Source organism: Eleginops maclovinus, chromosome 9 (assembly GCF_036324505.1).
Source record: "Eleginops maclovinus isolate JMC-PN-2008 ecotype Puerto Natales chromosome 9, JC_Emac_rtc_rv5, whole genome shotgun sequence".
Taxonomy (NCBI): Eukaryota; Metazoa; Chordata; class Actinopteri; order Perciformes; family Eleginopidae; genus Eleginops; species Eleginops maclovinus.
This window is the reverse complement of record NC_086357.1, coordinates 2,004,146-2,023,611: the sequence shown is the minus strand read 5'-3', so window position 1 is coordinate 2,023,611 and position 19,466 is coordinate 2,004,146. Positions and strand designations below refer to the sequence as shown.

General features: G+C 39.4%; 3 protein-coding genes across 6 annotated transcripts; 2 read left to right on the top strand and 1 right to left on the bottom strand.

Annotated features, from left to right (window-relative positions):
* Window positions 1-554: 554 nt before the first annotated feature.
* On the top strand, window positions 555-9,726 carry boka (BCL2 family apoptosis regulator BOK a). 2 transcript variants are annotated; one of them, XM_063892006.1, is made up of 5 exons: window positions 555-686; window positions 885-1,197; window positions 4,250-4,378; window positions 7,395-7,558; window positions 8,787-9,726. In XM_063892006.1, the coding sequence occupies exons 2-5, from the start codon at window positions 984-986 to the stop codon at window positions 8,910-8,912; spliced, it is 633 nt and encodes a 210-aa protein (XP_063748076.1). In that variant the 5' UTR covers window positions 555-686; window positions 885-983; the 3' UTR covers window positions 8,913-9,726. The 2 variants fall into 2 exon arrangements, with proteins under 2 accessions (XP_063748076.1, XP_063748077.1); XM_063892007.1 differs by having other exon boundaries at window positions 568-686; window positions 918-1,197.
* Window positions 9,727-10,232: 506 nt separating this feature from the next.
* On the top strand, window positions 10,233-16,882 carry atg4b (autophagy related 4B, cysteine peptidase). Of its 3 annotated transcripts, none has more exons than XR_010166453.1 (13): window positions 10,233-10,365; window positions 11,987-12,088; window positions 12,206-12,277; window positions 12,378-12,476; window positions 12,636-12,737; window positions 12,829-12,901; window positions 13,693-13,772; window positions 14,245-14,441; window positions 14,716-14,794; window positions 14,901-15,046; window positions 15,199-15,241; window positions 16,006-16,099; window positions 16,206-16,882. XR_010166453.1 is itself a non-coding variant. In XM_063891654.1 (13 exons), exons 1-13 carry the CDS (start codon window positions 10,356-10,358, stop codon window positions 16,277-16,279), a joined length of 1,185 nt encoding a protein of 394 aa, XP_063747724.1. In that variant the 5' UTR covers window positions 10,233-10,355; the 3' UTR covers window positions 16,280-16,882. The 3 variants fall into 3 exon arrangements, 2 of the variants coding, with proteins under 2 accessions (XP_063747724.1, XP_063747725.1); XM_063891654.1 differs by having other exon boundaries at window positions 15,185-15,241; XM_063891655.1 differs by having other exon boundaries at window positions 10,290-10,365; window positions 15,185-15,241; window positions 16,006-16,093; window positions 16,185-16,882.
* dtymk (deoxythymidylate kinase (thymidylate kinase)) lies at window positions 16,795-19,240 on the bottom strand. The gene is made up of 5 exons (XM_063891656.1): window positions 18,966-19,240; window positions 18,709-18,817; window positions 17,397-17,487; window positions 17,123-17,320; window positions 16,795-17,037 (listed from the first exon to the last, which is right to left on the bottom strand). The coding sequence occupies exons 1-5, from the start codon at window positions 19,093-19,095 to the stop codon at window positions 16,927-16,929; spliced, it is 639 nt and encodes a 212-aa protein (XP_063747726.1). The 5' UTR covers window positions 19,096-19,240; the 3' UTR covers window positions 16,795-16,926.
* Between the last annotated feature and the right edge of the window lie 226 nt (window positions 19,241-19,466).

The following is a 19,466-nucleotide window of genomic DNA, read 5'->3' as shown; positions in this document are numbered from 1 at the left end:
GAAGTCACTAGAAAGACCGTAGATTAGTACAGTCCACACAGCACACAGGAGCAAGTGTTAACATACTGTATTGAGTGAAAAGTACCATATTTGGATTTACCTTTTGTATAGTGTAAGTTGCTTCAAATGGAATTACTCAAGTAAAGTATAATTATCAAAAAATGACTAAGTAAAATATACTTTAGTAAATGTAATTTCTACCACTGTATTATTCTATTCACTGAGGGTAACATGTTCCCTGCTAACAGTGTCCCATCTCCGCTTCACAGCCTGAGCATTTCAATTCAGACAAAATCAAGGGTTTAGTATGTCGAATTTTGTTTTACAGGCACACCTTTGATAAGATCTGTTTAATAAACAGCTGAGGTACTGAGTCACTTTGTGTGTGTGTGTGTGTGTGTGTGTGTGTGTGTGTGTGTGTGTGTGTGTGTGTGTGTGTGTGTGTGTGTGTGTGTGTGTGAGTGTGTGAGAGAGAGAGAGAGAGAGAGAGAGTTGGGATGGGGGCGGAGGGGCGGGGCTTGCTCTGCTTATCTCCTCCTTTGGACTCCACAATAGTGCCCTTAGAAGGAGAGCTTGTCAGGCTGTAAGAGTGGCAGCAAATCTTCACTTCATGAGACAGTGATCAAACCTCAGTGACAGTTAGTATGAATATTATAATAGGGGCGAATTAGCTTATTAATTGTCGGGTAAGTGTAATTGAATTGTCCTTACCTTTCACTATAAGCAAGTACTGGCGCATTAAGTTTACATTTATGAAGTCATACGTAACTTTTCCGCTCGCGTCAGACTGATCCTCTCTACTGCTCTGCAGCCTGGAGCTCCAGTGCGGCTCTATCAAGACATTTGGAAGATGTCCTCAAAGTAATCCAGTGTTTGTTATGCAGGAGATAATCTCCATAAATCTTCCTACCGACTAGACAAAGGAGCAAAGGCGGTGCAGCGGGGAGGAGCGCAGCGCAGTCCCGGTGGATGAGCGCAGCGGTATGGAGATGTTGCGCCGCTCCTCTGTGTTCGCGGCTGAAGTGTTTGACCGCTCGCCTACGGACAAGGAGCTGGTGTCCCAGGCCAAAGCACTGTGCAGGGACTACATCCACTCCAGGCTGAACCGTGCCGGGATAGGCTGGTCCAAACCTGAGCACGGACTGGCTGCATCAGGGGGGGCCCTGGGAGAGATCTCCTCCGTGCTGCTGTGGCTGGGTGAGTTGCAGAGGTTTAAAGTAACCAAGTACATTTACTTAAATACTGTACTTAAGTACAATTTTGTGGGACTCGTACTTTACTTGAGTATTTCCATTGTATGCTACTCTGTACTTCTACCCCACTACAATTCAGAGGTAAATGGTTTACTTTTCTCCACTACATGTATTTAATCCCTTCAGTTACTTTACAGATTTGCATTAATGATGGTAAATATAATCAGCCCTTAAATCAGACTTTAGTTCACCTGCAGTAAATCCAGCAGCTACCCTGCAGTATACAAAGCCATTCAAACTAGCTGCACCTTTACCAGCTCTGAGAACACTTTAATGATCAATCATTATAAAACATATCAGAGATATTATTCTGAAATGGACCAATCACACACTTTTACTGTCGCTACTTTAAGTACATTTAGAGGAGAATACTTTCTACTTTCACTGGAGGAACATTTTGAATGCAGGACTTTTACTGTAACAGAGTATTCCTACACTCTGGTACTTCTACTTTTACTCAAGTACAGGATCGGAGTACTTCTACTATTACTCAAGTACAAGATCTGAGTACTTCTACTTTACTCAAGTACAAGATCTGGGTACTTCTACTTTACTCAAGTACAAGATCTGAGTACTTCTACTTTTACTCAAGTACAAGATCTGAGTACTTCTACTTTTACTCAATTACAAGATCTGAGTACTTCTACTATTACTCAAGTACAAGATCTGAGTACTTCTACTATTACTCAAGTACAAGATCACATGATCTGAGTACTACTACTATTCCTCAAGTACAAGATCTGAGTACTTCTACTATTACTCAAGTACAAGATCTGAGTACTTTTTCCACCTCTGGTGATTTGTGAGATAAGTCAGTGGTGGAAGGAGTACTTAGGAGAAGGAGAAGGAGAAGAAGGGACATTTACATTCTGCATTTTAACCATCCTAGTGTTAGGAGCAGTGGGCTGCCAGATGTACGGCGCCCGGGGAGCAGTTAGGGAACGCTGCCTTAAAATACTTCATTTCAAAGGAAAGCTCTGAATTCAGAATGTTACTGAAGTAGAAATATGCTTAATGTACTTTAGGGTATCAAAAGTACCATGCAGTACTTAGTGTTTAGAAAGTATTGTATTATTATAGAATATTAAGTGATTCCTCCTTTTAATTTCTTACAAATACATGTAAGAACATTTCAATGTTGTAATTTGTTAATATTAAGATAATTTAGTTTTAATGTAACTTACTGCAGTACATGATATATAAATCTAATGTCCTGTAAACCTTAGCTGGTAACTATTAGTGTTAATAAATGAAGTAAAATGTACAATTTATGTTCCAAAATGTAAGAGAGTAAGTAAGTAAGTCATTAAGTAGCATTAAATGAAATACTTAAGTGGTGTACAAGTATGATAAAACAGTAGTTAGGTACAGTAGGCTACTTGAGTAAATGTACTTAGTTACTTCCCACCTCTGGTAAATTGTGACGATAGTAAACCAAACACTGCATGGACTTTATAAGAACGTCATTTATAGAGGAGAGAGAGAGAGAGTCATGGTTAGTTCAAATGCAAAGTATTTCCATAGTATTCATTACAGAAGTTCACATTTAATATATGGAATACCCAGATGTCATGTCGACAAAATATTATATATTACTTAAAGACATCTGTGGACCTGAACTGCAGTTTAAATTTGATCAGTGCTCAAATAAATCATTCAGTTTTTTTTACATAAGTAAACGTTGTAATACCATGATTTAAAATGTACAAGTAAAAGTCCTGTACTCAAAACCTTACTTTTGTCAAATTCAACAAGTAGGCTATAATCAAGAAAATGAACTAAAAATATCCTGGGGTCTGGGGCTCTGGTCCTTGTTGAGGTTTGACGTCATTATTTAGAAATGTGTTGTGGGATTACCTTTAATTTTCACTGGAAGACCTTGAAGTGATTCCTGGTATTCCTCAGAAAATGAAGATTTACAGTTTCATTTAAGGTAACGTCACTCCACCTGTCAGAAGTTTCCCTTTATTATGTGCGGTTATCATCACACCTCCCGTTTAAATAGTTATGCAATTCTCTGGAAACTCAGATCTAACAGACTCTTGAGTTTGTTAGAAACAGGGAGGATATTTGGGAACTCTTTCAGGCAGAAAGAGTTTATAAAAACATATTTATTTTTGGACTTTGTTTTCTTTAAAGTCTACTCGATATGATGTCATTCCGGAGTTAGACTAAAACAAATGTAAACATGTAAGAAATGTATTCGGAAAATACAATTTTCTGCTGAGAAAATGTAGGCCTATGTACCTATGTAGCTGGAGCCAGCTGCCTGTTAGCTTAGCTTAACACAATGATTGGAAATAGGAGTAAGCCACTAGCATGGCTCTGTCCAAGGGTAGCATCTAAAAACACCCAAGAACAGCACTGACTGTATGTGCCAGACTATTCTTAAATAGTACATACCTTTAAAAAAAGCTATGTTTCTCATGTTTCCACTTCCGCCACTTGGCCATCTTTGAAGGATAGTAGCAAACGCAACCTATTGACCTAACCTGCAGGACAGACAAAGTAACAGCCACTCCTATGACCAACGAACAGAACAAAATAAGACCATTGGGTTACAAATAATTTATTTCCAACGTGGGAAGTAAACTAGGGAGACGTGGACGATATTGTCAGCTCCTTCCGTTGCTACAAGCTATCCTTCAAAGATGGCCGCCTCAGAATACCTTGTGGTTCACTATTCAACTGAAAGACATGAGAGCGGGGTCAATTTAAATTGTTTTGGTAAGTCTCTTAACCAAAACAATATCTAAAGTGAGACATGTAGCTTATTATTGGATTATATCAGCCAACTGACTTAATTATCTCTGTTATACAGCATTATTCAGCTAAAGCTAACTTTAGCTACCATAGTATAAGAAGAAGCATAGAAGGCTGAAGCAACCACACCACTAAAACAATTTATTCAAACAAAGGTGCATTACTACTTCTTCAGAAGTAGCCTCGAACACACTATAGAATTCACTCAGTTTAGTCTCTTGTGTTTTGGCCAGGTGATGAGTTGGAGTACCTTCGACCCAACGTGTACCGTAACGTAGCGCGACAACTCAACATCACCGTGGCGTCAGAGAACATCGTGTCGGATGCTTTCCTGGCCGTGGCAGCAGATATTTTCTCCACAGGTAGGTCCACACCAGAATCTGGCTGTGTTGTAAATCAAGCTGCACATACAGGCCTGCATCATGGGAACTAACTTCAGTGCCTTAGTATTAGGAACACAAGGTTGAACAAAGGAAGAGTATCTGAGGGAAGTTCTTCATTTTGTTATCATCAGGGAAGGAGGAACTTCAAAGCTTAAGCCAAATACAATAAAGAGATTGTAAAACGTTTGGAGAACTCATGTTACTGCTCCTAATAATGCTTTTCCATTGAAACAATTATAGCAGTGTTTCTCTTTCTAAAACCCCAGCTTTCATGTAAACAGCTCTTTTGCAGAATGCAGGAATCTGTAGTTAGTCTGAGACATTATGTTGCCCCCCCCCCCCCCACCCCCCCCCCCCCCCCCCCAACACAAGAGAGAACATTCAGTCCATATTAGGGTAACATGTTGCTAAAGCCGCTGATTGTTACGGACAGTTTGGACCCCACCCAAGGAGTTCAGACATGAGCCTCAGCTGCTTTATTCCTTCGGGACTGTTACAAAGAAAACGTTCTGTACACTGGATACATGTAACTGTGCTCCTCAAAAAGTGTGGAGTTACTTTGAAATATCGCTTCAAACACATCACAATGAAAGTTGTCCACTGTAATCCAAACATGCTGCAGGATTTGGAGAAATACATTGTAGTACATGCACGTTGAAAATATAGCCCTGAGTGAGGGAATGTGGACAGTGGAGACATGTCACTGTGAAGAGGAAGTCCTGGCAGCAGTAGATTACGTCCACACACACGTCTCACTGTCCCCCAAGGCCCAGATAAACTACACACCCTACATGTTACACCAGTGCCCGGTCTTGAGGCTGTAAAGATCAATGTTCTTTTTACTTAAAGTGGTTTAAAGCACTGTGTAATGTGCAAGCAAAGCTAAATAGCCACACAGGGAGGTGGGGGCAGAGGTAGAGGAGACTCTGAATGAATGTTGATGCTGCGCTGCCTGCTGGATCTGTTCACTCACCGGGGGAACCTTTGTGAATAATAAAGGCCTTTTTTTAACACAGGGGTGCAATAGTTCTGCCAATACTCTCAAAATATACATCTGAGGGGGGTTCCTGTTTGCATGTAATTCATTTGTCAGCAGCAAGGCTGGGCAAAGGGACACGTCTTTCTGTGTGTGTCTGGGTGTTGCAGTGGAGTTTGAGGATGGGCCTGGTGTGAGCAAAGGGTGGCAAAGGGGCCACTGCCTATTTTTGAAACAACAATTTTAATATATAGATTAGTTGCATATCCAAACAGTAATCAAATGGATGTGTGCAGTGGTAAAATAAATGTGTTAAAGATTCCAGGTCTTGACTCTTTCAATTTTTGGGAATTTGGAGGATACGTTGGATATATATTCTGTTTTATGAATGAGCACACACCCAATAATATCATTGTAGTTATCTCCAAATAGTCTTTGGTACATCTATTATTTTAAAGGAAAATTGGGATGTTTAAAAATGATGTGTGAAGATTGAAAGATCACATTTTTATCGTCCTGGAGGGCTGCAACAAAGACACCGTTGAGTTGCATTATGGGAAACATGTAGGATCTGGAATTGTTAGCGCTTGATGTATCTGCCAGGCCTCTTAGATCCTTCATTACTGTTTTCTAAGTTTAATGCATTTCTCTTCTCGAGCAATCTGGAGCGAAAAGTAGGTTTTAATTTCATCTCTAAACTCAGCATCGGTATGCAGCTGTGCACACCATGTAGAGTATCATTCTGCAGATTCCAGATTTGAGAGTTAAAGAGAAACATGACCTCCGTTTATAAGATCCCAGGAATGAAGGTCTGACAGTCGCAGAAGAGGGATGAAGTCGAGGCTCCGTCTGTATCTGGGACGTGTAAACATTGCAGAAATAGTCTGAAGCTTTGACTGTAAATGGTGTGGCAGCAGAAAGCTTTTCTCAACATGTGAACTAAGTTGGAAAAATGATCTGCTCACTAATCTAGCGAGGCGTACTGCCCGCCCGCTGGCCCGGCCTTGTGTTTGGGTTTTGTTCTCTGAAGGGACAGACTAATGGCTGGCTGCTGCTGAAGTTATATATTGTGTTCATTCTTCTCCGAAGAGAGCTGCTGACAGATGTTTGCTGCACTGGAAACTAGCCCAACTCTTCAAAGAGGGCAGTATCACTACACTTTAAATGACCATTTCCCAAGAATACTCAAATCTTCACAAAAGAATTATTTGCAAAATGTTGCAATGTGTTCATGCCATGCAAGGTAAAATATGTGAACCCTTTGCAATCCGTTTGAACTAATAGAACACAAATGATTGTTTTTTTCTTAGTTAGGGTTATCTCATGCAAACATTCACAGTGCAGGTTAGAAATATGTTGTGAACCTCTAGACTTTAACAAGAGCTAATTGAGTTAGGGGTTTTCAAACCTCATTTCAATCAGTGAAACATTACAAGTGTTGTTCAAGCTACTTTGACTAATAAAAATCCCTCTAACATTTGTACTGTATTTGGTTTTCACAAGATGCATCTTCTGATGTGAACTGTGCTTCGCAAAAAGAGATCTCAGAAGAACTACAATCAAGAATTTCTGATTTGCATACAGCTGGAGAGGGTTACACAGTAATATTCAAGAGTTTAAATATTCATCAGTCCACATTTTCTATAAATGGAGACAATTTAGTACTTTTCCCTTCTCCCTAGAAACAGGCATCCAGCAAAAATGACTCATAAGGCTCAACGCAAAATAGTCAATGAGGTAAAAAAGTACTTAGAGTAACAGCTGAAGGCCTGTAGGCTTGTTCTTTGAGGTTATGCTGCCAAAGGAGGTTCATCAAGTTAATAAATCCAATGGTTCACTTATAATTGTGACTTAGATGAATATCAGATCACATTTAATGACCAATTCATGCATAAAACCAGGCAACTCCAAAGGGTTGACATACTTTTTCTTGCCATTGTATATCAGTTAGCAGTATATAAATGTGCAGAAAGATGTATGTTGCTCTATCAGTGACGTATGTTGTGTGTCTCCTGCCAGGTGTGACATGGGGGAAGGTGGTTTCTCTGTACGCTGTGGCCGGAGCCTTGGCAGTGGATTGTGTTCGCCATGGACACCCAGCCATGGTTCATACCATTGTGGACTGCATGGGGGAGTTTGTGCGCAAGAGCCTGAGCTTGTGGTTAAAAAGGAAAGGGGGCTGGGTAAGGGCATCGTCTTGTTTAACCTTATCCGAGTGTGGCTGAGGAACTTAATCCAGTGCCCTTAGTTCCTCTGTTGTAAACTGAAGCTGGTGTGTATGTAAAATCCATATTTGATCATATTGCTTGAATATAAATTATTTTTGATTATTTATCATTCAAATATTGTATAATATGGAAGCCCAAAGGGGACTTGAATGTACAATTTAAAATGAAAATATGATTCCACAACACTATTATAGTTTATAAAATGTATTATGTATGTAATATTATTTCAAATTTAAAGATTTAAATACAATATAAATAATATACTTTCTTAAAATATAAAATTAAACAGCATTTGAAAATTATTTTTGAAAGTCATATCTCACTCAGTGGACAATATTCAAAAGTTAAGTCAGATTTTTTAAATTAAAATGCAATATAAACACTGTTGTTTGTAAATGTCATTTTAAATGTGCATGTGTTTAATCGAATAACTTACTGTATACATGTGGGAAATGATAAAGCAATTGTTGAATGTCATTTCCATTTTTAAATGACCTTATCGCTATAACAATCGCTGTACAATTTTCTCTCAATTAACCAGTAATTGTTTGATTATTGCAGTAGTTCGACACAGCTTCAGATCAGCGCTCTTCTGTAGAATGCCGTTAAGAAGCCTGTCCTATAAAATCCTGTAGAAACAAAAAAGAAGGAACTTGAACGGAACAAGGCCTGGCAGTGTTCCTCTGGCTGTATTCTGCTCTGATGGAAACAGCACAACAAGGGAACAAATGTGCCCTCACTCAGACTCAGGGCACCCGTTTTGTTTTGTTTGCAGGAGAAGTGGAGTGTGTCAAAACCTAGCAGCACATTATATAACTGACCTCTTAGGCACAAATGAGAAACTCTAACTGAAATGTTTCTACACTGGGAGATAATGTCAGCATGCAAAGCTAAATAACATTCGGTGATATGAAGGATCTTAAGAGGGAGAAATGTTTAATGTCAGAGCTGACACTAAACTCTGCTCTCTGTCAAATCTCACTGTCTATGGAAATCTTTTTTACTAAATCAGTACAGAGGGCTTTGGCTTTGAAATAACATATTTTTGGGCACATCTCCTCACTGCATTCTGAGAATGTCGACAAATCAAAAACACGTGTGGGATTTATAAGGGCACTCTGTTGAGTGTGTGTTTCAAATTCCGCAGTCTGAATTCATTTCTGTGTCATTTCCGCTCCTCCAGGTGGATGTTACAAAGTGCGTGGTAAACACTGATCCCAGCTTCCGCTCCCACTGGCTGGTGTCTGCCGCCTGTGCCTTTGGACACTATGTGAAGGCCACCGTGCTGTACCTCCTCAGGGAGAAGTGAGAGACAAAGTCACACACTGGATTAAGCACTCTGAGCAGCACTGTACACTAGCAGCACTCCACTGAAGCATCACTGCTTTGGATTATGTTTACACTCATCTGCACTGAGCCTTCATGGATGAACACCCAGACCTTCATGAGAAACCAGACTCTGTTGTTCTTTTTACATTGTATATTTATTGTTAATGGGTATGTTATGACACACATTTGATTTGAATTATTAAATCACACAATGTTTTTAGCTTTGAATTTTTCCTGCACTTTTTTTGCTGTGTTCGGCAGTGGTTTAGATCCCCCTAGTGGTTGAAAATAGTAACTACTGTAAATAAATGAGATCTTGTTTTTTCACATCTCACCTAGATGTCATTTAATAACCAACAGGTTCGTGCATGCTGGGTAAATGTAGAATACAACATGTGTCAGCGTACTAAGGGACGGTAACAAATATATTATTTTCAATAGTGAAACAAGCAGTGCTCACTCAGACAGTAGTTCTTTACAATCATCGCAACTTATTCATGTTCTGTATATTGCAGTAATGCAGGTTACAGTTTATATTTCTCTGAGTTTCAGCACTTTAATAACATTTCATTTATTAAGTAAAATGTATTCATTCATTGTTCATATTCTGCAACTGTAAATATTAACAAAATAAATAGTTCTGACAAAAATCTGTCAAGTCAGCAGCACTTATTGTTAGTACATTTTTATTATTTTTTTCCACAAAGTAGTTAGACCATTGAATGAGGAAAGGAAATACGTCTTTCTCCAACATGTTTGAGAGAAAATAAATACATGTTACTCTGTTGTGGAAATGCATTCTCTTTACTTTTTCATTTCAGAAATTCAATGCAATCAACATCAAATTCCTATCAAATGTATTTTTTTGTTTATTCTCATATATTGTATGTCCAACATGAAAACCTATAGGTAACCTCACGTACACTACGTCCATTTTTAAATGTATTCTTTGAGTCTGACTTATTTTAAGTGGTTTGTCGGACTAAATATATAAGCAGGTTATTAAAACTTGCATCTAAAAAGCCACTATTACATTTCACCTATTTTACTGTATTCCATTGTAGTTTATATACTTATTTTGTCCTTTATAATACAAATGTGTTTCAATTACCATGCCTGTCTTTTTATATAAGGCTCCAGTATCTTGTTAAATGCAAGAACAAAAAAATGGTAACTCTTTATAATTAGATAAGTGTGCGGCATTGGTATACTTCTATTTTTTATCTGTAACGTGAACGCATCATGAACTGACTTACACGGAGCAAATACGTCAGCAACTACTGATTGGTTAACTCCCAGCTTTATTGGATGTCGTGAGAAATGTCCCGCCTCTCTCCAAATTCAACAGCAGGACTCTGCTCCCATTGGTCCACCGGGTCGGAGTCCAGAGAACAACAAACAAGATAGGGTGAAGACCGTCGGGATGGATGCAGGTAAGCAATATTTTAGAGTAAAATAACACGTATTTTTTCTACCTTAACAAGCTAGTATTGTCGCTAATTAAGTACAACATCACCATGACATACTTGTCAGCACATTCTCTGTTCTGTCATGACAGGATTGCCATCTCCAACTGCAAGTCTAACACGTATTGCTTTGTAGCCTCGGTGACGTTAGCCTGCTCAAATGATGACTAAAGCTAACTGCTAACTAACATTAGCCTACTGTTATTGCGAAATGTGTTTGATTCTTCGCTTTGACATCTTCCTAAACAGCCGTATAACTTACTATACGGTCTCCTGTGTTAGTGTCATGTGTTGTTAAATGAGTTTCACGTTTGATAATTTGCCTCCCGTCCTTGGTTTGACTGTATATGCTAACGTTATGTTACGCCCAAGATGAACATCCAGTCGATGCACTGTCACCATCACATCAGTTGTTATGCTAGTGTTAGCACCGGGAATGCTATTAGCTTTGAAAGGTTTAGTTATATGATATGCAGCAACATTTACGTACTGCAAAATAGTGTCCAGACAATGTGAGCAGACTTATTATTTGAATGAAATTATTTGATTGCAAATACATACCTTCAGTTTTTGTCAAATAATCCCAGCTTTCTGTTTCCAAGCTGACAGATAACGTCAGTGAGCTAGCAACTTTTCCTGTTAGTGATTTTGGTCTCTCGTAAAATCCTTTACCAGTGAATACTAACGACAGAAAAACAACTTTTAACATTTTTAATATTCTTTCTTGAAATGAATTTAACGGTTTAGTCATGTCCATTATTGTTACACAATTTGTTATCTGGCTTTGAGCCACGTATAAACTGCAGTGAAAATGCTGGTAATTTTTGTGCCAAACATTTTCTTAGCTGCACTGCATTCTTCTGATAAATTACTTTTTAAATTCTGATAAATAAGAAAAATAAGTTAACCAACGACTAAAATTGTTATTGATATCATGGAGAAAGATATGACGTAATGATCCCCAAGGGAAATTTCCGAAGCAAGCCAGGGCAAAACAGTAAAAACAAATATTCACCAAAAAGGCCATGTACATATTAATGATTGTAATCTATTAAAAAAATATATATCATAACGAAATGTGCCATTCTGCATAATGATTATATCTTTTCCTGTTATTTTTAGTACTTTTAAGTGTATTTTGATGCTAATATATGTGTACTTTTACTCAAAGAAACATTTTTGAATAATGATTAAGATACTTGCGATATAGTTGTGTTAATTGTCAGTTTATTTTCCTAACTTTAAAGTGTTTATTATTTTTACTTTAAATGTATTTTACAGAACCTTGAAACGTATGACTCTATTCATTTAGCAGGGATACTTCTCCTTCAACCTAGCATAGACATGAAGACCTAAGTTAATATATAAAAAACAAAGATTAATAATCCTAGATGCTTTTATAGATTCATATACTGTATAGAACATTTTTTCCTGGAAGTCACTTCTCAAGCTACTAATGGGTACCACACCTTTACTCCCTTACAAACAGAATCACTTTGAAGTGGTTATAGGATAGCAACATGAACGGCAACAGTTCTCCACAGGGATCTCTCATGCGTATTACATTTGACTCTGTCCTCTCTTGCAGCAACCTTAACATACGACACACTTCGCTTTGGAGAGTTTGAAGATTTTCCAGAGACCTCAGAGCCGGTGTGGATCTTGGGGAAAGAATACAACGCACTCACAGGTAGGAGAGTGGAATATAACCTGTGTGTAAGAGGAAGTAGGAGTTAAGTTATAACTTTAATTCTTCTGTTTGTATTGTGGTTGTATTGTAATACGGTGCTCTCTGGTCTTCATGTAGAGAAAGATGACATTTTATCAGATGTCACTTCACGACTGTGGTTCACATACAGAAAAAACTTCCCGCCAATTGGTAAGTGTAGAAATGTGCGATATAGTTTAGCCAATGAAGTAAATTGAACGTTTCTGAAGATTGTGTAATCCTGTAACCTTTATCCTTGAATGTGTTCCAGGGGGGACAGGACCGACATCTGATACGGGATGGGGCTGTATGTTACGGTGCGGACAGATGATCCTCGGAGAGGCCTTGGTGTGTAGACATGTAGGCAGAGGTAAGACAACTTTTAAAAAGAAAAAACTAGATATTTCCCTTGATTATAGACGGATAAATATAAAGGTAGATGACACCAGATTGTATGACTGAATAGTATCTCTTCTCCGTGGAGTAGACTATACCATACAGAGCCTGATAACTGTTGTGTTGTTCTTAGACTGGAGATGGGCCAGAGGCCAGAGACAAAGAGAAGAGTACATCAGTATTCTCAACGCCTTCATTGATAAAAAAGACAGCTATTATTCCATCCATCAAATTGGTAAGTAATGAGTGTCAGACCCTTACAATGTGACAAGCCCTCACTCTGAAAGAGCTTGCATGACAGAGTTTCTGTTTTCTGAATGCTGCAGCCCAGATGGGAGTTGGAGAGGGAAAGCCCATAGGCCAGTGGTATGGACCCAACACAGTCGCCCAAGTTCTCAAGTAAGTTCTGTAGAGAATATATAAGATAGATTTGACATTTTAGTCATCCAATTGGTGATTATTGATAATATTAATTACTCTATCGATACAATTAGCAATAAATGTAAAGGTATTTTATGAAATGTGCATCAGAGCCCGAGGTGAAGTATTCAAATTGCCAATGTTAATGCCCAAAATCTAGAGATATTAACTTGCACTGCTATATTTGATAATAAGCAAATCCTCAAACTTAAGAAAAAATGTTACCACTGGTAACTAGCTCAATAACGTCAAATTAAAGGTGTCATGTAGAGTCTTTAGTCAACAAAATAAACATGTTTACATTCTGTTTTTCTGCTCAACAACGAACACCTGCGTGCCTTTTAACCAATGATTAAAATTGAGACTGTTTTTCTGTTGATCAATCACTAATGACTTTATCACCACTTGATTTTATTTCAAATGTTCCCACAAATACTGGAACTGCTGTCACAACTTGTCAAAATGGAATAAGCATATGAGCAAGTGTCATTGAATCTTACAAGGCCACTATCAGGAGAGCCAGAAAGTTACGTTTACTTTTTGTGCAAAACTGACCGTATGTCATTCCGTGCTTGTGATTAATTGGGTGCATCTATTTGTTTGTATCACATATTCTTTGTCTTTTATTTTATCTTCCACTCCCACCATCTATTCATCCATCCCACAAACATTTAGGGAGAACAGACAAGATACAGTGTTCATGGAGGAGGTTCTAAGCATTTCAAAAAAATGCCTTCACAATTGACTAAAATATCCTGTCTTTCTCTCAGGAAGCTTGCAGTGTTTGATACGTGGAGCAGATTAGTGGTACACGTGGCGATGGACAACACTGTGGTCATCGAAGAGATCAGTGAGTGTTTCCTGTTTCCAGCATTTGCAATTTAACTTGACTGTGGGCCACGCTGGGATGTTTACAGAGGTACTTCAGCTAAAACATTCATTACTGCTCAAAGTTTCTGGGTGAAAACAAACATTTAGAAGCTCATCCCTCAACAGTATTCTGGTGCATTTCCATGTGTAAACAAAAAGACTTAACTTTCCTTTAATGGAAAGTTCTAATAGTTGTAACAATAGTAAGGAGCGAGGCGCTTTGTGGTCAGTGTCAGTGTTTTATTCAACTGCTGTGTTTATACCGAATGCCAAGCAAATGTTCACATTGGGTAACACTCGCACGCACGAGGAGCGGTGAGGTTTACCATATGCTAATTTGTATCTCTATGAAATAACGACTCTGAAATATTCTCTTGTGGGTGTTTTTTTATTGTCAACAAAAGTTATTTTTTCTGCAATTAAGTCTGTTTTTGTGATCATTTTCCCTACAGAGCGCCTGTGTATGCCTTGGCTGGACGTTGAAGGAGCCTGTTGTGAACCAGAGGGAGCGGGGGAGCTGAACGGCTGCCCAGGGGGGGCGTGCGCTCTGGCTGAGGAGGAGACGGCTCTCTGGAAACCTCTGGTGCTGCTCATCCCCCTCAGACTGGGCCTGAGCGACATAAATGAGGCGTACATCGAAACACTCAAGGTGAAGTACTTCAGCATGTACATTCAGCATATCTCTTATACTCTGTCTGAGTAGCTCGACACGACGGGTACTTTTGTCTTACCTTCAATGGCCCTAAAGAAACAAAACTCACACATAATATAAAACATAACAAATGGTACGCTCTGTGAAATGGTCCTAATGTCATGTGTATGCTGTGTTTACTAAACTGGCTAAAGAGATGAAAACAGGTTCATAGATAAGTGCTGAGCGAGCTGCAGCGGGGTGAGATAAACCCTCTTGTCTCTTTTCACAGCAATGCTTCATGCTGCCTCAGTCCCTGGGGGTTATTGGGGGCAAACCCAACAGTGCCCATTACTTCATTGGTTATGTCGGTATGTCTGGTCTCTGTGTTTGTGAAATAAACACTCATGCTCACCATATTAATTCCTCTTACACCAAGAAAGCAATCTAATTATAGACACGCTTCTTTCCTCCCAGGAGAGGAGCTTATCTATCTAGACCCCCATACCACGCAGCCTGCAGTGGACCCCTGTGAAGACGGACAGGTCCCTGATGAGACGTACCATTGTCAACACCCCCCCTGCCGCATGCACATCTGTGAGCTGGACCCGTCCATTGCAGCGGTAGGAATGCTGGGGAGGGTTTTATAGCACACAGCCTTCCTCTCTCATACTAAAGACCTTTGTGACAGTGTGAATGCAGCGGGCCCCGGCCTGTTTACAGTAATGTTCCATAGTTTACGGTTTTCTGGTGTCCACCAGGGTTTCTTCTGCAGAACAGAGGACGAGTTTGATGACTGGTGTATGCGCATAAGAAGGGTACGTTTCCAAACACTGATCTTTTGTTGCTCCCTTGACTTGTCCATGACAGTTAACCATTGTGCTTTACAGCAAGAAAAACTACTCTGTTGTTGTTGGGTTAAAGATGTCCTGAAAATAAAAATATTCTAATAAAATATTATTATTCACTTTTACTAAGTTTATAATACAGTACAAAATATTGATTTATTTTGAACGCTTTATAAATGCTAGATTTGGGCTCTCTTGGGAGATCTTGCAGCCCATGTACAGGTTTGAATCCGGCTAGCGTTCCCCTGTGTCCCCCTTTCAAATCTGTCCCTCTCGTGAAGACTGAACTAGCCTAAGAATGCCATTTTATTTTATGATAAACACAAAGATAAAATGATCTTTTATATACCTTTTATTCTAGGCATGTTTTTTTCCCCTGTCTGGGATGTGTCAATAATTGGGGAAAAAAGTATTTTGATTAAGTTTTATTTTGTTTTGCAGGAAAAAAGCCTTTTTTTTTTTAGGACATATAGTATAATATAATAGTAAAAACTACAATATTGAAACCAGGGCTCCACATTAAAAGCCTGACATGAGCCATGTTCATTTAATAGCTGTGATAAACAAATGTGGTTTTAATGTGGACATGTTGTCAGTGTGTGTTGCAGCTGAGGTTGAACATTTGAGAGAACATGCATTAATAGCCAACATGTTTTAAGTCACATGATGCAAAAGGGTTAATATAAGCGTCATTTTATTGTTGGAATGATAACATGATGGTCCTTCTCTTTCAGCTGTCCTGCAACAGGGGGGGCCTGCCCATGTTTGAGCTGGTAGACAGTCAGCCCTCCCACATGGTCAGCGTGGATGCTCTCAACCTTACTCCTGGTAAGGGAACTTAATATTATTAATACATTAAATATATTCAACATAATGATTCCAAAGGAAATTTAATGTTTTTTTCCTTTTTTACGTGTTGACGTTCCCTTTGCAGATTTCTCGGACTCCGACAGGTTGGAGCGGTTCTTTGACTCAGAAGACGAGGAGTTTGAGATCCTTTCCCTCTGAGGAACATTATGAACAATGATTTGCTGTTCTCGACAGGTGGCAAAAGATTCTCCCTCTATTCTGTGCTTCAGAAGGGAGAACCGGAGGGGATGAACATTAGCTGGAGCCCTGTTGAGCCGCCCCAGCTCCGATGGTGTAGTCAGTGTGTCACACAGCGTTCAGCAGCCTCTGAAAGCTCTCTGTTCCTACATTGAGACTGCCTGGTTGGAAGTCGTAGCAGGAGCTCAGGATAAATTCTGTATGCACATCTTCACATACATGTTTCCATTTGAGTCTTAACACTTTAAATGTTTATTCTGAAGTGATATGGTGCCTTTCCCTGACTCCATAAGTTAAATTGCCATAACAGTTTTATGTTGTAAAGAAACTCGACGGTTTATGAGGCCCATGGCTTACGTGGTTTGTCCCTAATAACTAAAGTCTGTAACAGCCTGTAATGAAACCAAATTAAGTCAAAACTGCAGGTAAGTTGCATTAATTGCTCATGCAAAGTAACCCTGACTTTTGAACACACATCCAATAATTTGATTATTTATTTAATCACAGCATATAGACAGGTGAACAACAATGTAAGAGGAATACAAATAAAAAGTCAGAAACTGATATTTGACAATGGCACATGATCTATTCAAGTTCAATTCACCACTTCACTTCCACAGCTCTCCCAGTGGCAGGTCCTGGGCTGTGTTGATGATTTTTTGGCTGAGGATCGTGATGTTCTCGTGCACAGCCTGAACGCTCTGAGAAGCATCAATTACCTAAAACACAGTTTAGATCACATGTTAGAAATATATATATATATATATATTTAATGACACCTTGAAATAAATCAAGGATCCAGACCTGCCAGTTGACTGAGGGATCCTTAAACAGTTCTTCAAATTTCTGTTGGACCGCTTGTTGGAAAACACTGGTCTCGTATCTCTCTTCTCCAAACTGGCCTCTGAGAGCAGCCTCGGCTGGACTGAGCTTCAGGAATATCACCAGGTCTGGCTTCGGCAGTCCCACGTCAGGCTTCATGCACCAGTCTAGAGAGAAACCCTGAGGGAGAGAGCATGTATGAAGACTGCTGCCTGATGAACACAGAGTTTGCACAGCTGGAGTGGGGGAGACTCACCGGCTTTGCACTGGTGAAAGCGACTCCGGAGAACGCGTATCTGTCTACAACCAGAGTGGTGCCCTGCTCCAGCTTCTTCTTCATTAAAGGCCTGTGGTCACAAGATAGAACATGTAGGCTATTATTTATACAGGCAACTAATAAAAGAATATACATTTTTCAGATTTATTTGCAACATTGCAAATATAGGCAACTTCACTGAAAAACAGTAGAATTACTCAAGAGTTTGGTGCATTTTAAAAGGATAAAGCAGGTAATCTGTATTTTTGTTGCCCATGTGCTCCTCCTGAAGACTTCAAATATGCAAAACTATATATATTTTGATATGAAAGTGCAGCAATTTATCAATGACAAATCTGTCACTCAACACATAGGTATACTTCAAAGTGCATACAGCAAAAGAATATGAATTATGGGAATTTTGTTAATGTGATTTCAGCACTAAAAAGACTGCAGTGTCTCTCCAGAAATAGATTCAGCTAGTCATGTACCTCAGTCAGTTTTAATGAAGATTTGTATCAGTACACAGTGGCACTGGGGGGCCCTGTAGATTAAACATTCATCCAGGACACTGTTTCAGGTAAAACAAGTGGCTTTAAACTCTACTTTTTACTAGTCTAATGTATATTAACCTGCAAATCGAGTCGCAAGATTACCTAACCTTAGCTGCAGAAAGAACGTCCGTCATAAATTGTGTTTTTATACTGAATCCTCGCCATATTTTGTAGAACTTTTTACAGCCTACATTTAGCATAATGGAGCAAAACCAACTTAATATTTATAGAGCCTTCATTAAAGTTAACAAAACACCTGGGCTTCTCCTGCAGGGACAGGAAAGGGACTTGTGTTACTTATTGCCAGTGGTGGAAGAAGTACTTAGATCCTTTCCTTGAGCAGCCTATACGTAGAAATACTTTGGTCTGAAAAATACTTCATAACAAGTGACCGTCCCAAAATCCGAATGTTACTTAGGTAGAAGCATAGCCAGCTAAATGTACTGAAAGTATCAAAAGTGAAAGTACCCGTTATGCACAAATGATTACTTATTTTGTTTAATATATAAAAATACAAATAAACGTACTGCCTTATTTCACATACAAATGCCATGTGTTTCATATGTAAACAGTAAAAACTACAATTAATGTTTAAACTTTTAGGGATTAGAAGTATAAAGTAGCATTACATTGAAATACTGAAAGGATACGTTTGACAAAAAAGTACTTAAGCACAGTAGCTACTTGAGTAAATGTACTTGGTTACTTCCCACCTCTGCTTATTGCTTATACTCAAAAACAAAGAGCAGGACTCTTACACCAGCTCCCAGCGGTTGGCAGAGAACAGAAGGTGCACGGTGTGGTCCTCCAGGTCACTCTTGTTCTCCAGGTAAGCGCCAACCAGCTGTCCGATCGTCGTGGTCCTTTCTGGCCCCAAGAAACCGCCCCACAGCTGTATATGTTAATGTTGCTCAGAAATGACTGGGTATATTTGCTCTGCACATCTGCACGGGGTTGAAAGCAACAACGAGCAAACATTACGCCCTATGGCGTGACAAACATTAGAATGCCTCACCCGGGAACCTCATCATCTCTGCGGGGCGGCCGCTCTGCTGCAGCAGCTGCACCAGCTTCTTGCACTGCGTGGTTTTCCCGGCCTTGTCCACCCCCTCCAGCACGATGAGAGCTCCTCTTTTACAGGCCATTACCGTAGCCTGTCCTGGGGTTAACGAATACACTTCTGAGATAAATCTCTGTCAATATTTACCCGCCATTTATTGAAGCAAAGTATCTTCTTCTTCTTCTTTGTCTTCTTCCTCCTCTTCTTCTTCTGGCGGTTGGCAAACAACGTTTGGAAGCATTACCGCCACCTACCGATATGGAGTGTGAGTCGGGATACTAGTAATACCAAAACAAACAACATAATAATACAAATAAAATAATAATAATTAAGGTAACAGCTCCAGCAGAGAGCCCCAAAGTTTTCGCTCCCTGGCCACATCAACCAGCTCTAACTGGGGGATTCCAAGACGCTCCCAGGCCAGCGAAGAGATATAATCCCTCCACCTGGTCCTAG

What these genes read in the sequence shown, in the direction of transcription:
- boka (XM_063892006.1), top strand. Translation starts at nt 984, where the DNA reads ATGGAGATGTTGCGCCGCTCCTCTGTGTTCGCGGCTGAAGTGTTTGAC. An exon ending in CTCCGTGCTGCTGTGGCTGG is followed by an intron (nt 1,198 to 4,249) that starts GTGAGTTGCAGA and finishes TGTTTTGGCCAG; the next exon opens with GTGATGAGTTGGAGTACCTT. An exon ending in TAAAAAGGAAAGGGGGCTGG is followed by an intron (nt 7,559 to 8,786) that starts GTAAGGGCATCG and finishes CCGCTCCTCCAG; the next exon opens with GTGGATGTTACAAAGTGCGT.
- dtymk (XM_063891656.1), bottom strand. Translation starts at nt 19,095, where the DNA reads ATGGCCTGTAAAAGAGGAGCTCTCATCGTGCTGGAGGGGGTGGACAAG. An exon ending in AGAGATGATGAGGTTCCCGG is followed by an intron (nt 18,818 to 18,965) that starts GTGAGGCATTCT and finishes TCTTGGGGCCAG; the next exon opens with AAAGGACCACGACGATCGGA. An exon ending in CTTTCACCAGTGCAAAGCCG is followed by an intron (nt 17,321 to 17,396) that starts GTGAGTCTCCCC and finishes TCTCTCCCTCAG; the next exon opens with GGTTTCTCTCTAGACTGGTG.
- atg4b (XM_063891655.1), top strand. An exon ending in AAAAAACTTCCCGCCAATTG is followed by an intron (nt 12,278 to 12,377) that starts GTAAGTGTAGAA and finishes AATGTGTTCCAG; the next exon opens with GGGGGACAGGACCGACATCT. An exon ending in TTACTTCATTGGTTATGTCG is followed by an intron (nt 14,795 to 14,900) that starts GTATGTCTGGTC and finishes CTTTCCTCCCAG; the next exon opens with GAGAGGAGCTTATCTATCTA.